Source organism: Elephantulus edwardii, unplaced genomic scaffold (assembly GCF_000299155.1).
Source record: "Elephantulus edwardii isolate Elephantulus edwardi_28Jun2011 unplaced genomic scaffold, EleEdw1.0 scaffold00031, whole genome shotgun sequence".
Taxonomy (NCBI): domain Eukaryota; kingdom Metazoa; phylum Chordata; class Mammalia; order Macroscelidea; family Macroscelididae; genus Elephantulus; species Elephantulus edwardii.
In genome coordinates this window covers 13,496,891-13,514,476 of record NW_006399781.1, presented here as the reverse complement: position 1 = coordinate 13,514,476, position 17,586 = coordinate 13,496,891, and the positions used below count along the sequence as shown (strand labels likewise).

The following is a 17,586-nucleotide window of genomic DNA, read 5'->3' as shown; positions in this document are numbered from 1 at the left end:
CCAGTCACCGAATCAATCCATCTCATAGAGGGTCTTCCCCTCCTGCGCTGTCCCTCCACCCTCCCAAGCATGATGTCCCTCTCCAAGGACCCGTGCCTCCTGGCAACATGTCCTATTCTTATATTAGCAATTTAATTTTATCTGATTCTGTTGTGATGTCACATTTATAATTTCTTATTTGAGTTATTTGTGTCTTCTCTTTCTTTTCCTTTGATAAGTTTGCCAATGGTTTGTCTAGTCTATTGATCCTTGTCTAAGAACCAACTCCTGGTTCTGTTGATGGTATCAACAGTTCTTAATTTTGTTGATTTCAGCTTTTGTCCTTATAATTTACTTTTTTCTAGAGGCTGTGCTGTTAGGTTGTCTTGGGATTTTCCCCCCATTTTTGTTTTCTATTTGATGGCAATATTGTGTTAGGTCATGAAATTTGCTTCTTCCCTTTTTTATGTGCTTGCCAATACTATGAACTATCCCCTGTGAAATGCCTTAGCTGCATCTCAGAGGTTTTGGTATTCATATTTTCATTATCATTCGTTTTGAGAGAATTTTCTTCCATTTTTTATTTTTCTTTATCCCAATTGTATTCTAGTAGGGTGTTAGTAACTTCTATGTGGATGTTTTTCTATGTGGATTTCCTCAATTTCTAGTTTTATGGCATTATGGTCAAAGACGATTCTTTGTACTATTTCAATGTTGGTGTGTTGGGTTTTTTTTTTATAAATATATTGAGGCTTGATTTGTGTCCTAATCTATGATTAATTCTAGAGAATATAACATGTGCACTTGAGAAGAAAGTAAATTGGCATTTACTTGTGTGCATTATCCTGAATACATCAACAAGTTTGAATTGGCTGATTGTATAGTTTAGATCTTTTGCATCTTTAAGTATCTTTTGAGTTGACCTATCCTTTGATGAGAGTGGTGTGTTAAAGTCTTCTAACACTATGTAAAGTCATTTGACTATGTGGATCACAGCAAACTGTGGCTGAATCTGAGAAGAATGAAAATCTCAGAACACTTGATTGTGCTTATGTGAAACCTACACTTGGACTAGGAGGCAGTCATCAGAACAGAGCAAGGAAATACTGCATGGTTCAAATTTTGGAAGGATGTATGCCAGGAATGTGTCCTATCTTCAACCTGTATGCAGAACAGATTATCTGGGAGGCTTGGGCTCTATGAGGAGAAATGTGGCATCAGGATTAGAGGAAGACTCATCAACAATCTGCATTATGCAGATGACATAAACCTGCTTTCTGAAACTGAGGAGGACCTGAGGCATGTGTCTGGTTCAGGCCATAGTCTTTGCCATTACTTACTATGTGTCAGAAAGCTGGATAATGACTAGGAATGATAGAAAGAGAATTGAATCTTTTGAGGTGTGGTGCTGGAGAATAGTGTTGGATATACCATGGATTTCTAGGAGAACAAACAAGTTCCTCCTGGAGAGGATGAAACCAGGCTGCTCCTTGGAGGCAACGATTCTGAAGCTTCATCTGACATACTTTGGAAGTGTTGCAAGGTGGGACCAGTCCTTGGGGATGTATGTCATGCTTGGGAGGATGTAGGGACAATACAACCAAGGAAGACCCTTGATGAAATGGATTGATTCAATGTGGGTAGGTGTGTCAGAGACAATAAGATTGGAAAGGGATAGAGCAGGGTTTAGGCTTGTTGTACATTGGGTTGCTATGAGTTGCAGGCAACTCAATGGTACATAACAACAACACAACAGCACCACTATCCTGGTGCTGTCTATTTCTTTCTTCAATTCTGTTAACTACTGTTTTATATGTCTTGCAGGTCTATAATTTGGGATGTAAATGTTGGCCAAGGTCATGACTTCTTGATCTACTGTGCCTTTAGTAATTACATAGTGAGTGTCCTTCCTTATCTTTTATGATGGTTTACATCCTGAAGTCTATTTCATTGGAAATTAGTATTGCTACTCCTGCTTCTTTTGTGGGTGCCATTTGTTTGTTATATATTTTTCCAGCCTATAAATTTTAGTTTATCTTTTCCTCATTTCTTATATGTGACTCATGTAGGCAACATATTGATGGACTTTGTTTTTTTTTATCTATTCTATTTTCTCATTTGACAGGCCAAAACCTGATGTTTTTGAATGTGTGGTTTTTTTCTTCCTAATTTTTTAACAAATATATTTTCCATTAATAAATTTCAATTCCCTTCTTTTGCCTACAAGGTATCTTTAACCTTCCTCCTATCCAGATTTGGAGCTAAACTCCTATACTTTGAGTCTAGGAAGAAGTGGAAATGATGTTTTTTTTGTTTTGTTTTGTTTTGTTTTGTTTTAGGTTGGTTACAAAAACTGTCATTGTTTACTCAGAAACTATGCTGTCAGGAAGCCCAAGCCACGTGGGGAAGCTATACACAGTTATTATGGCCTTAGCTGAGGTTTCAAGTAGTATCACTCACCAGACATGTGAGTGAAAGAGCCTACAGATCATTCCAGCAATCTTTTGTAAATATGTTTTTCAGTAGTATAATTGGAAACTATATACTTGAGTCTCAGCAGATGCAATTAGTTGGAATCAAATTAACTATATCTGTGGAAAACTACAAAGAAGATGCTCAATATGATCAGTTAGATCAAGACTAAGGACCCATTGTAGAGTTAAAGAAAACCCCAATAAAACAAAAAAATCCAAACCAAACAAACAACAGTCACCAAAACAAACAATAAACCAACCCCCAAATAACTGTTCATATGCAAGTTCAAGTTGAAGTGGAATAAAATGAACTTAAGTCCATGAGAACCAAAGAATGACTCAGGATATCAGAATTTAGAGATCCTTTCAAGAATAGATTTGATGCACTGAACATTAATAGCTAAAGACCAGATGAGGTATGGGATGAAATCAAAGACATCATATATGAAGAAAACAAAAAGTAACTAAGAGAAAGAAAAGACTAAAATGAATGTTGGAAGAGATTCTGAATTTTAATCTTGAATATGGAATTTAAAGCAAATGGGAGAATTGGTGAACCTAAAGAGTTGAAAACAATTTAGAAGCATTATAATGACATGTGCAAAGACATGGAGTTAGAAAGTTAAAAGGAAAGAAAATACTTGGCATTTCTCAAATCAAAGAAAAAGTTAATCTTAGAGTTGTAAAGGTGAAGGATTTTATGAAAAAATATTGAAAATAAAAAGAATCAAAGAAGGTGGAAGGAATGCAGAATAACTGCACGCCCCCCCCCCAAATAATCATTCCTTCAGCTGATAGCAAATAATTAAGAATTGATGACATTAAAGGGAAAAGTACACTCTGCAGTGAGGGCATTGGCATAGTGTAGGGCTCCACAAATAGATTGACTACCAATTGAGATGTCTCAACAAATGCCTGTAATACTGAATTGCTTACTCATCAATGCCATGAAATTTGGAAGACTGCTACCTGGCCAATTGACTGGAAGAGATTCATATTTGTACCTATTCGAAAGTAAAGTGATCCAGTAGAATGAAGAAATTGTCAAACATCATTAACATCACATGTAAATACAATATGAAGATAATTCAAAGCTGGCTAGAGTAGATGGGCAAATTTCAGAAACAATGAACATCTTTGCTAATGGCTGGTGGATCTTGACTGCAAGCAGATAATGCCAGAAAGATGATGTCTTGTGTTTTACCCTTGTTGATTATGCAAGAGTATTTGGTGGTGTGGCTCATATAATTTGTTTGTTTGTTTTTAAATTTTTTATCATATAATTTTGTGGACATTGAATATAATGGAAATTCTCTAACAATTATGCTCAGGCAGAACCAGTACATGGACAGAAAAAGCATTGTTCAAACAAAACAAGGGAATACTGTTTGTTTTAAAATTGTGAAAGATGTGTGTCATGGTTGTATTTTTTTCTCCATGCTTATTAATTTTGTATGCTGAGTAAATAATCCGAGAAACTGGACTTTATGAAAAGAATACAACATCAGGTTTGGAGGAAGAGACTTTAACAACTTGTGATGTGACTATGACACAACTTTGCTTGTTAAAAGTAAAGAGAACTTGAAGCAATTACTAATGAAAACCAAAGACTACAGGCTACAATATGGTTTATAACACCACATAAAGAAAACAAAAATCCTCACAACTTGTGGAAACAGCTTGTTTGATTTAGGAACAGTGGCATCTGACCTCAGTTGACTCTGTAAAAGGACAGAATCTCCATCACAACATGAACATGGTTCTTTCAGGCCTTCCAATTACCTCATCTCACCCCAGCCCCAGCCCCAGCCTTCCAACAAGTCTGGGCCATAAGGTGGCAGTTCCAGGCAAGTTCTGTCTCATGTCAGTCTCTGGTTCTTCATTACCTCTGCTGCTGCATTTCTTGTGGTCATGTTTAGTTTGTCTGATGTAGGAATATCTATCTTAAAAGGATACACTGAACTACTGCTTCTTCTTTCTTGATGATAGTGAGATTCTCTTTGTCTGCCTGTGAATTGGCTCTATTTAAGCCTGATGAGATGGCAAACTGATCATTCTCTTGTGGTAGTCTACAAACTCTATCAATATGTTCTCATCCAAAAGGTGTTGTTTATCTCATTTGCACTGATAACAGTATATCAATAGAGAACTGTCAGAAATTCAAGCTGGATTTAGAAGAGGCCCTGGCCCCAGGGATATCATTGATGATGTTAGATAGAGCATGACAAGAAGTAGAAAAGACCAGAAAAATATCTATTTGTGTTTCACTGAGTATACAAAAGGGCTTGACTATGTGAATCATAACAAATTATGGCTACCATTGAGAAGAATGGGAATTCCAGAAAAGTAATTGTCTTCATGTGAGAACTATACTTAGACCAAGAAACTTCTATCTAAACAGAGAAAAGGAACACTGTATGGTTTAAAATTGAAAAGGGTGGGCATTGGACTCTGTCCTTTCTTCCCACCTATTTAATTTGTATGCTGAACAAATAATTCAAGAAGTTGGATTGTTTTTCCTTTTTTAATTTAATTTTTTAAAATAATTTTAATGGACATTGACAGAGAATTTGGATTTCTGTTCATTCATTGCTGCACTTCTCTCCCCGCCCAGCCCTCTCCCCCTGCCCCCCAGTTCGCTCCTCTCTTTCAAAAGTAAAAGAAAGACTCCCTCCCTGGTACACAATCCCCCCCGCACCCCTCCCACTGCCCCAAGTACATTCCACTATGCAACCTTAATTGTAGACTCTTGTGATAACCATAATTCCCTATCATACATCTCTTTTAAATTATTCAGTCCCTCATCTGTTTCAGTGCAGAAGTTGAATTTTATAAAGAAGAATGTGACATCAGAATTAGAAGACTCATCAATAACCTTGCTTCCTGAAAATGAGGATGACTTGAAGAACTTGTAGAAGATCAAGAATTGAAGCCTTCAATATGGATTATATCTGAACACCAAGAAATCAAAAATCCTCACCACTGGACCAATAGGCAACATCATGATAGGTAGAGAAATGATTGAAGTTCTCAACAATTTCATCTTACTTGGATCCATTATCAACACCCTTGGTACTAACTGTTAAGAAATCAAGAGACATTATGACATTAAGTAAATCTGCTGTCAGAGTTATCTCAGAATATAGAAGAGTAATTATGTCAGTTTGAAGACTAAGGTGTGTCTGATCTAAGCCATAGCGTTCTCAATTGCTTATTGTATATCTGAAAGTTAGATAATGACTAAGGAGACAGAAGAATCAAAGGCCTTTGGTTTGTGGTGTTAGAGAAGAGTACTGAATATCCTATGGACTGCAAAGGGAACAAACAGGTCTGTCCTGGAGAAAGTGAAGCCATAGTGCTTCTTGAAGGAAAGATGGGTGAAATTCCACCTCACTTTCTTTGGATGTGTTGTTGATAGAGGGGTCAGTACTTGGAGAAGGACATCATGCTTGGAAAGGTGGAGGGTTGATGTTAAGAGAGGAAGACTCACAACAGATGGATTGACATAGTGGTTGTAGCAATGGGCTCAAGTTTGTTGGATATGGTGAGGATGGCACAGCATAAGCCAAGGTTGCTATTTGTTGTTACAGGATCATTATGAGTTGGCTTGATGGAACATAACAACAACAACAACCACCCAACCATATGGTGAAAGTCAAAGCCAATGGTTAGGAAAATAATTTTAGATAATCCATCTACTGCATCACATGGACCATAAGCGACATCTGTTATAAGGAGAAAAGGTCGAGGTTCACATGTATGTAACTTTGTGTCCACAATCATTGTGCATGGAAGCAGCAGGAAAGAAACCAAATGGCTATACCACATTGGACAAAATTGTTGCAAAAGACCTCTTTAAAGTGTTAGAAGCAAATATGAAAGAATTGATGCTTTTCAATTTTTGTGTTGGTGAAAAATCTTGAATATATCATGACTGCTAAGAGAATGAATAGGTCTGGTACAGCCAGACACTCCTTAGAAATGAGAATGGTGTGACTATTTCTATGTACCTTGAATACATTATCTAGAAGGATCAGTCCCCTGAAAAAAGACATTATACTTGTTAATAAGTCAGCAGAAAAGAGGAAGATCAGCAAGATGACGTAGCAAAATAGTGGCAACAAATATAACAATGATTGTGAGAATCACACAGAACTGAGCAATATAGAGAGTTAGAACTAACTTGACAGAACTTAATAATATTGTTGTTGTTATGTGCCGTCGAGTTGCTTGCAACTCACAGCAACCCTATGTACAACAGCCCTAAACTCTGCTCTGTCCTGTGCCAATTGCACTGTCTCTGACACTCCCATCCCGATTACCCCAGTCACTGAATCAATCCGCCTCATAGAGGCCCTTCCCCTCCTGCGCTGTCCTTCCACCCTACCAAGCATGATGTCCTTCTCCAAGGGCCGGTCCCTCCTTACAACATGTCCAAAGTACGTTAGATGGAGTCTCAGAATCCTTGCCTCCAGGGAACAGCCTGGTTTAACCCTCTCCAGGATGAATCTGTTTTCCTAGCAGTCCATGGTACCCTCAATACCCTTCTCTACCACTACAGCTCAAAGGCATCAATTCTCCTTCTATCCTTCTTAGTCACTGTCCAACTCTTTGATGCATAACAAGTGATAGCAAAGACCGTGGCCTGTATTAGATGCACCTTAGTCTCCAGGGAGACTATTGCTCTTCAGTACTTTGGAGAGGTCCCTAACAGCAGACTTTCCCATGGCAATACACCTTTTAATTTCCTGGCTACTGGTGCCAAGAGTGTTGACTGTGGAGCCAAGCAAACTAAATCTGTGAACAATTTCAATCTCTTCACCATCCATCCTGATACTGCCAATTGGTCCAGTGGTGAGAATCTTTGTCTTCTTGACATTGAGCCTCAATCCATACCGGAGGCTGCATTCCTTGACCCTCTGCAGCAAGCGCTTCAGGTCCTACTCAGTTTCAGCAAGCAGGGTTGTGTCATCTGCATAACACAGATTGTTGATAGATCTTTCACAATCTTGACCCCACATTTCTCCTCATAGAGCCCAGACTCCCAGGTAATCTGTTCTGCATACAGGTTGAAAGGTATAGAGACAGGACACATTCTTGGCATAAGCCCTTCCCAATTTTGAACCATGCAGTGTTTCCTTGCTCTGTTCTGACAACTACCTCTTTGTCCAAGTATAGGTTTCTCATTAGCATGATCAAGTGTTCTGGGATTCCCATTCTTCTCAGAGTCAGCTGCAGTTTGTTGTGATCCACACAGTCAAACGCCTTTGCATAGTCAATGAAACACAGATATACATTCTTCTGGTATTCCTTGCTTTCAGCTAAGATCCATCTAACATTTGCTACAATATCCCTAGTAACAGGACCCCTTCTAAACCCAGCCTGCATTTCTGGCATTTCTCTGTAGATATGCTGTTCCAGTCATTTTTGGATAATCTTCAGTAGTAGAATCTTGCTTGCATGTGAAATAAATGATATTGTTATGTAGTTTCCACACTCTGTTGGGTCACCCTTCTTTGGGATGGGAACAAATATAGATCTCTTTCAGTCAGTTGGCCAAGTGGTTGTTCTCCAGATATTACCAAATTATCAAATATAATTATAATATATTCTTAGAGATACATAGGACAAATAACACTTATTTGAATAGAATAGTGGGTGCTACATTGTTTAAAATCAGGAATAGTGTGTCTCAGGGTTGTATCTTTTCACTCTGCCTATTTACTTTGTATGATTATCAGATATGAGAAGCTGGACAAGAAGATGAAAAGTGAGGCATCAGGATTAGAGAAGGACTCAGTAACCTGGCATAAGCAGATGGTACTACCTTACCTGCTGAAAGTATAAAGGACTTGAAGCACTTATTGAAGAAGATCAAAGAATACTGCCTTCAATATGGATTGTACTTCAGCGTCAAGAAACAAAAGTCCTCCCAACTGGATCAATAAGCAGCATCATGATAAATAGAGAAAAGATTGAAATTGTCAAGGGTTTAATTTCCCTTGGATCCACAAGCACCACCAATGGAAAAAACAGTCAAGAAATCAAGACATATTTCCTTGGGACAGTGTGCTGCCAAGGACCTCTTGACAGTGCTATAGACCAAGAATGTCACCTTAAAGGCTAACTCACTCTCACTTGTTACCATCAAGTCAGAAACAATTTATAGCTGACCCTGCTGTGGATTCTTAAAGCTGCACATCGCATGTGAGGAGATTGCTCATATGTCTTCTGAGGATTCAGAGGTGGTGGTGGATTTGAACCACCGAAGAGGTGGGGCATTTGGATTAGCATCACAATTCCCCATGACCTACACTTCTGAAGTTGCCTTTAAAAGCTAAGATGCACCCAGAATTGCTTTATATTTGTGTGAAAATTAGACAATGAATAAGGAAAACCAGAGGAAAATGGATGAATACTTGCAAACAATACTGAAGATACTAAAGCTTGCCAAGATCACACAGCTCTATCTTGGTAGAAGTGCAGTCACAGTGCTCCTTAGAAACAAGGATGGTGAGATTTTGTTCCATATACATTGGGCATGCTATCAGTCCTTGGAAACTGATATTATCATGCTTGGAAAACTTGAAGCCTATAGATATTAAATGAATTGAGAAAGCAGGTGCAGCAATGGCTGAAACACAGCAAAGACTACATCAGAGTTTCTCCAGGTTCATAGGGTTTCTGGAGGCAAGCCATTTCAGAAGTGGATGCCACTCCTGCTTCCAAGCCTGTTTTAATCAGAGAGCTCCACCAAATACTGTCTACCATGGGTAACCATTATTGCAATTTTATGTATCTAATAGTTTTGCTGTTTGTGTTAATGTTAGTATTGTTATTTTGGACTTTTTTGTTGACAGATAAAACAAATGATTGTTTTGGTGGTGGTGGTGTGCCACAGGGTCAAAACCCACACATAGCTGACTCTCTTACAGGTTTTCAGAGGCAGTTAATCACATGGGAAGAGATTGCCCATCCTTCTCTGGTGGACAGCTGGTGGCATCTAACCCCATACCTTCAGGATTGCAGTGCAGCTTCTTGACACTAGGCCATCAAAGCTCCCTAAAACAAATGATTATATAAGTTTATTTAAAAAAAATATTTTGTTGTTGCTTATATACCAATCAAACACAATTTCTACTTGTAATGACACTGATTTTGTTCAAGTTTTGCAATTTTCCTCACCCACATTTTCCAAATCATTCCACCATTAATGTAAACTCCTACCTTCCAAATTTTCTATCTGATCTTTGGAGCTGCTCTTTTCACTTTGATCCCATATAGATGAATCTTGGAAGTACTTTTCATTTCCTCCTCATGGCAGTCATGGTTTCCTAGTTAATTATTGTTGGATTTAAGAAGACTTGAGGGAATGTTTTTTTTAAGGTTGAAATATTTTCTTAGAAAAAGTCTTTTGGATATTTGACCATAAACTTAATTTATTTTTCAATCAACATAATTTTATAGCTTTACATGAAAGGAAAGAGCTAAAATTGCAGTTGCAATAGAAAGTTGTATAGTAATGTTAAATTCCATTGGAAAGTATCAATATGAATATATGATACTAGAAATGTATGTTTTAAAGTGCATTTAAACAACTCATAAGAACAGATCTGAACTCTGACTTATCCTATGCTGTCCTCGTCATCTTTGACACACTTGAGCCCATTGCTGCTGTCACCATGTTAGTCCAGCTCATTGAAAGTCTTCCTATCCTTTGCTGACCCTCCAGCTTTCCTATCATGATGCTCTTTTCCAAGGAGGAGCCTCTCCTAGCATCATGCTCAAGGAATGTGGGACGAAGCTTCATCCTTAGCTCTAAGGAGTACGCTGGCTGCACTTTTTCCAAGGCTCATCTGTTTGTTCTTTTGGACGTCCGTGGGATGTCCAGTGCTCTGAGTGCATAGATTGTAGATTCTGGAGTGACCAAGTGTAATTTGAAGGGAAAAAATTGAGCAGAAAATTGAGTTAGTGATTGTGCCCATTGATTGTATTACCAACAAGAATTTTCTTAGCTGCTGCAGAAAGACAAATTATACTGGTATTTGCTAAGAGGGTCCATTCTAAATTAAACCTGATACTAGGCCTAAGGAGATTGCATCATTTGCGCAGATAATCACTGATAATCTTCATCCTCTGTCTCATTTTTCTTTCATTGACATTTGCCCTCAGAAGAACAACACAGTATTTCTTGAGTTTCACTTACGACTCTAGTCCTTAGCCTTTTCTCAATTTCATTCAGTTTCTGGGGACTCATGGCTCCCCCTGTGCTGTGATTATCTGGTTTGTTAGTGCTACTGTAACAGAAATATCACAAATAGGTGTTACTGCTGCTTTAACACAGATTTATTGTGTGACAGTGTGGGATATTAGAAATCTAGATTGACAAGGCAGTGCTGGTGACTTAGTGGTGAGGAGTCACATTGCCAACCCAAAGGTAAGAGATTCTAATCCACCAGCTGCTTCATGGGAGAAAGATGGACACTCTCCTCCCATAAGATTTACAGGCTCTGAAAAGCCACTGAAGGGTCAGCTATGAATCAGTACAGACTAGAGGGTATGTAACAACAACAACCTCTAGGAGAAGTCTGTCTTTCTCTATTGGCTCTGGAAAAAGATTTTTGTGATGTTTTATATCTTCAGTTTTATTTTCCTGGGCACTGTTCAAGGGAGCTCCTGTGGTCTAGTCTGTACAAAGTCACGCTGCTAATCCAAAGGCCATGTCTCTCTGGTGGTTTGAATCCATAAGTGGCTCTGAGGGAGGAAGAGGGGAAATCCCCTTCCATGAATTTACAGCCTTGTAAACTCAGTGGAGCTATGAGTTCTGACTCTACTGCAAAGACTGTTTTAATCTTGACAACGTTCATGTGACATGTTCTTCCCTCTGTGCTTTTTTCTCTGTGCCTAATCTGTTACTTTTCTATCTCAAACGTGATTGGCTTACAACACACTTTTTATTGATGTGGCCTCATTACAACAACAACAAAATCCTACTTTCCAATGTGATTACACTCACAGGTACAAGGTTTTAAGATGTGTATATTTTCCTGTTTTGAAGGGACATACTTCAATTCATGACACCACCTTGCCTGGTCTGGGAGTGAACTCCTGAGGGAACCTCCCTTGAGGTATGAGGAACACAGCCCTGGGAACTTGACCAAGCCATTCCTCAATTCTAGAGCTCAACTATCTTAATTCAGTGTCAAGAGATTTAGGGTAAGAAAGTGAGATTCTATGACAAAATGAAAAAATTAAAGTCTATGGTTCCCTTGAAGAGCTATTAGCTGTGAGAAAAAACATATTTCTGTTCCTTCTAAAGTTTTTAGCACAAAGTTAGTAAAGGAACTCTTCCTATTCTAAGGGTTGATTCATTGATGTTCTTCAACCTCACCCCAAGTAGAAACTGGTGTGGTGGTAAAAGGCAATTCTGGACTTACCACAGAAAACCTATTTTCCTTCTGGTTCCTATTTACCCTCTTCAATTTCACGTGCAGCTCACTCTTTGTGCCTCTGGACCTCAGGAGATTCAGATTTCCAAATTAAAGAACAAACAATAATTATAGCTAGAAGAGACTTACTTAGGTGCTATTTTGCATCATCTCACTTTATGCACAAGGTAAGACGATTGAAGGGACGGCTGTGGAAAATGATGCCACTAAGACACTCAGGAGTTGGAGTACAGCTGTCGAAAGGAAGCACATCCCTAGATCTCCTCCTGTCCTGGGCTGCCTTCTTCCAAGTGACTGGCTGTGCTTTCTCCTGCAGCATGCAAATTCAGAGTTAAGTTTCCTTCTGAGTCTCTAAAGTGTTTAAATTGGGCATCAGGGACCTATGGAAGCCTGACCTCCTTCAGTGACAACTGAGGTTGCTGGAGCTTGAAGCTCAGAATAAACACCCTTCTCCATCAGCAACCTGAGCATGGCTGGACTATGGAACTAGTAATGAGCAGTTGTGTTCTAACAGTTCTGTGAGTCTATGAGTGGGAAATGTTATTACTGGGCTTTTTATGGCATATTAAGTTGCATCATTCTTTTCTACCAGCTAGACTGATTCCCCTTGAGGAAAGCCCCTCTTTCAGCCCTCATGCAACAGGAGCTCAATAAGTTTCTAAAAAAAAGAAAAAGAAAAAGAAAAAAAGGCAATAAATGACTTAGATTTCAGAGAGTATGGGTGTGAATTTTGGACAAGCCACTTAGAGGTGGTGTGAGCCTCAGTTTCCTGATCTACACAGCTGGGAAAAGACATTCTGCCTTGGCCAGCACCAGGTCTAGCATCTAGGACTTAGAGAATGCCAGTGGTGGCCATAGCACGTCGGGGGGAGGGTGGCGGGGGCACAGGAACAGCTGACTGTGAATCTTCCTTTTGTTTTTCCTCAGTAACCTTGGATGTCAGTTACTTCAACACTCAGAGTTAGAAAAGGTGTGGAGAAAGAAGCGGATGAACCAGGGCCATGGCAGAGTCCTAGCCTCTTGGACACCTCTGGAAGCCTTGCTGAACGTGGTCGGTGGCTAGCCTTCCCACATACTTGTTCCTGCTTAATCAAGTATCACCACCCAGCCCAACTCTGAAGCTTAGCTTAGAGACCTGGAACTCCCCCTTGGGGCTCCTTCTTTCCCAGCCCTGGCTCTTGGCACCTTGCTTAGCTACCATGGTAACAGGTTCCAGGGTGACAAAGGAGAGAGCTCGGTTTGTTTCCTCTTGGTCTCCTCGATGAGGTTTTCCAGACCGTGGAGACTGAGGCCCGCATCTACTCAGGCTCTTTACGTGTTCTCGCTCAGGTGGAGCTTTGTCTCCCACCCCAGCCAGCCAGGACCATGTGTACCAGCCTGACTACTTGTGAATGGAAGAAAGTCTTCTATGAGAAGATGGAGGTGGCAAAGCCAGCTGACAGCTGGGAGCTCATCATGGACCCCAACCTCAAGCCTAATGAACTGGGTCCTGGCTGGAAGCAGTACCTGGAGCAGCATGCCTCCGGCAGGTGAGGTCCAGTGAGGCAGGGGCTTACAGGCTCTGGGGGTATCTTCCAAGGGGAGCAGAGAGGATTGCTGAGCCCGTACTGGAGCCAGTCCCACTTGTATATTAACTCAGGAGATGATGCAGGGAAAGAATTGTTAGGTGGCTCACAAAGACTTTAGTTCTAATCCCAACTGTACCAGTGACACCAGTGAGCCTGGGTGTGTTATGTATCATTTTTGGGTAGTTCTGCACAAAATGAAGAGTTATAATATCATGGTATCTTCAATGGTCATGAAATATGTGGCATATTAAGTATTTTTTTCTTTTCACACTGTCCTAAAGACTGCTTAGACTCTCAGAGAGGAGATTCTGAGTCCCATTCGAGAACTCTTTCACCTGGGCATTAAGAAGTCTGTGCTCTGGCTCTGGACCTGGTCAGTCCATTTTAGTCCAATTTGATCTGAATGTAGGAACATGCATTTACTGCATGTTCTTTGCCAGAGACTGACTTTATTAGCTCTGTGAACTTGGGGCCAGAACTTTTCACCTCCCTGCATCTTATTTTCATATTTGCATAGGAGAGGGTTGGCTTTCAATAACAAACTGAGTCCTTTTTAGCTTTATTATCTATGTGTCTGTGAGGAAAAGACAGATTTGGGAAGGACTGTCCTTAGGCACTTAGTGTTCTTCCCTTCGAGGAGTGCTGCTCGGGGTTACAGACCTCCTAGGGAAGGAAGAGGCCCTGGACCAACAGGACAGGTCGATTTGAAGGCCACATGCTGCATCTTCTAGACCATGACTTGAAAGAGGGGCCACAGATTTTTTTGCCAACCTACCTCAAGCCTATTTTCCGAGTCTGAGCAGGCGTCTTCCTTAGGTCCAACATTTATAAGGGAGACTGTAAAACTAAGCCCCTGGTGTGGCCAAAAATTGGCTAGTTGCAAAAATTGTCAGCATTGTGTAGACATGGGTGGCCCCCACACATATATGTATACATTGCATTCGTGGTACAAGATGATGTTAAGTGTGGAAAGAAGGAGAGACAGAGTCTTACTGTGGAGATATCATTTGTACTTTTGCCTCAAGACTCACAAACATTAGAGTTAATGTCTCTGTGAGAAACGGGTGAAGCAGTGGGTGGAGTTGGTACAATTTAATTATAATCAATTGCAGAAGAATCAATTGAGTATCTATGACATGCTAGAACCTTGCTCCATGCCTTAGTTTTCTCTCCGTAAAGTGAAGAGCCATCTAAATTTTCCTTAAGTCTCTCTCGTTCCAACCCTAGTTAACATTTTTTGGGTTTAAGTCCTGGAGTCTTGCATGACAGAAGGGAAAATTTAGATGAGAGTGAAATCACAAACATTTCAAGCAGGCTGGTAGAACAGGACAAGGTCTGCTAACTTGGGCTTAGGGGTCTAGGATTTAGGGGCTAAACTCTGAGTGCCTCTGGCTCTTCAACCTTGGGGTTCAGCTGATCTTATTCCTTACTGCTGACTGTAGCCATAAGCAGGACTGGGGAACTGCCTCACTTGTGTTCATTGTGGGCACAGACTCACTCTTCCTGTAGCTCTTGGGATGCATTAAACTTGACACCTTGCTGCTCTGACCCAGCAGCTTGGGTGGGAGGGAAGAGTAGTAGTCCCTGTCTGGCCAAGGAGCAATCAAGCTACTGTGCCTTTCAACCAGGCCATGAGCTGCGTGTTTTCTATCGACCTTCTGTGTTCACGCGGTCAGTAGGTCCCAGGGTTCAGGGTTGGTTAGCTTCACCGGTTGCACAATTTGGGCCATGTAGCTTTGAGCAAAAAGTTAAGTATAGAATAGTGTTGATTGGATTAAATGGATTTCCACAGTGTGTTATTATTTTGTACCATCAAGTTGGAAATGACCCTTTAGGGTTTTCAAAGGTAGTAAATCTTTCTCTGGTAGAGCAGCTGGTGGATTCGAACCATGTGCAATGCAGCTCCTTACCACTAGGCCACCAGAACTCCCTTAATTTTCTCAATTGTTGTTGTTTATTGCTGTCAAGTCGAGCACGACTCATAGCAACCCTATGAACAAAAGGCCTGAAGCCTTTCTATAACTATCGTTTTCTCCAAGTTCATAGAGTTTCCAGAGGCATATGGTTTAGGAAGCAGATGCCACTCCTGCTTCCAAACTTAAATCAATCTTGGAGCTCCACCAAACACCGCAGACCCAGATAGGGCCAGTGACAAGGGAAGACTCAGGCCACTGGGCACCTCTCTGTCTGAAAAGACTGTTTACAAGGAGCCTAGAAGAGATTATCTCAGTGGTGGAAGGGATGGCTGTGGACGCAGCGATGCTCAGTCACTGGAGGTGGACACACACTAGATCAGGAGGCTGAAAGATGAGCCCCACCCTTCCTCCGTGTTTCCTGAGGCGGGGACACTCGGGGGCCCAGATTAGGCAAAACTGTCCTAGGTGTGTATGTATATATGTAGTGTGTACCTATAAGGGACAGTGAGGGGACCCCATCCACTCTCATAGCCTTCATTGCAGGGATGGTATGTGATCTATGGCTGCCTTGTCAAGGGATGAACTTATTCCTGTGAAGATGTAGGAGTCGAGCTTGGTAAACCTCATGAGGAATCATCCATGCAACCATTTGTAGTGATTTGTTAAAGGCCCACAGTGTGCCACGGCCTGTGATTGGTACATTAGGGGCATCTCCTCCCATAGCTCCGAGGGAGAAGGACCTCATTGGCTAACATCAACCTACATTTCTCAAAAAGAAGACTGAGTCTGCAGGCATGAGCACATTAGATGTGGAGGTGGTGGAACAGTGGGTAATCCTTTGCTTTGCTAACTGGTTATGGAAACCCTATAAATTGTCCCTTGAGAGAAAGAGGTGAAAAGTCAGCTTCTGAACAGATTTGTAGCATTAGAAACCTTATGGAACAGTTCTAGTCTGTCCTGTAGGGTTAATGGGAGTTGCACTAAATTTCCCAGATGTGGGATTTTGGATAAGAGATTACTGGCACTGGTAACACAGTGGTTTTAACTGGTTGCCAGCCAATGAATTGGCGGTTGGAACCTACCAGCGACTGGACATGAGAAAGGTGAGGCAATCTTCCGTGAAGATTTACGTAATTGGAAACTCAACGAGGCAGTTCCTCTCTGTCTTAGAGGGTTGCTGTGACTCCGACTCTGAAGCCGAGTGGATGGCAGTGGGCATAGCAGAGGAGGGAGGCTCGCGAGGGAGGAGCACAGCCAGGTGCTAGAGGGCTGGGGCTCTTGGCTCCTGAGGAGCGCGATCCAGGCCCCTGTGGGCAGTGGGGGCCGCCAGGGGAGCTGTGCACACTGCCTGCATGTCCAGGCACAAGGCTTAGGCCTCCCTTTTACACAGGCCAGGGTGTGTGTGAGGTGTGTGGAGACAGGAGGCAGCGCCTTCCCCTTCATTCTCCTTCTCTCTGTAGGTTCCACTGCTCCTGGTGCTGGCACACCTGGCAGTCGGCCCACGTGGTCATCCTCTTCCACATGCACCTCGATCAAGCCAAGCGGATGGGCTCAGTGCGCATGCGCGTCTTCAAGCAGCTGTGCTACGAGTGTGGCACGTCGCGGCTGGATGAGTCGAGCATGCTGGAGGAGAACATCGAGAGCCTGGTGGACAACCTCATCACCAGCCTGCGCGAGCAGTGCTACGGCGAGGACGGTGGCCAGTACCGCATCAACGTGGCCAGCCGCCCGGACAGCCGGCAGCATCGCAGCGAGTTCTGCGAGGCCTGCCAGGAGGGCATCGTGCACTGGAAGCCAATCCAGAAGCTGCCGGAGGAGGAGGCCAACAGCTACCCCTCCAAGGCGGGGTCTGGATACAACTTCTTCTCCCTGCGCTGGTGTGTGTTCTGGGCTTTGCTCTGTGTGGTCATTGTCTACCTGCAGTTCTCCTTCCACAGCTTTGCCTTCTTTTAGTGGAGTTGCTTGAGGTGAACGAAGGGTGCATGGAGTGGGGCAGACGAGACCCTGGTCCAGGCTCTGCTCCTGATTCCGTGTATGATCCTAAAAGACTCAGTCACCTCTCTGGGCCTCAGAGTTTGTGATTAAGATATTTAATGGCCCTTCTAGAAAATTTTACAATAATTGCAGCTGGAGTGAGGGAAGGAGGGTTTAATCTTTAAACCTTTAAAGGTTTTAGAACTAGCTAGTTTTGATATTACTT

At 41.7% G+C, this 17,586-nt stretch overlaps 1 protein-coding gene across 1 annotated transcript; it reads left to right on the top strand.

Moving 5' to 3' along the window:
* The first annotated feature begins 13,163 nt into the window (after positions 1-13,163).
* RTP2 (receptor (chemosensory) transporter protein 2) lies at positions 13,164-17,339 on the top strand. The gene is given in 3 exon segments (XM_006884113.1): positions 13,164-13,259; positions 13,262-13,431; positions 16,847-17,339. Coding segments are annotated over 3 exon segments (759 nt in total).
* Positions 17,340-17,586: the final 247 nt, after the last annotated feature.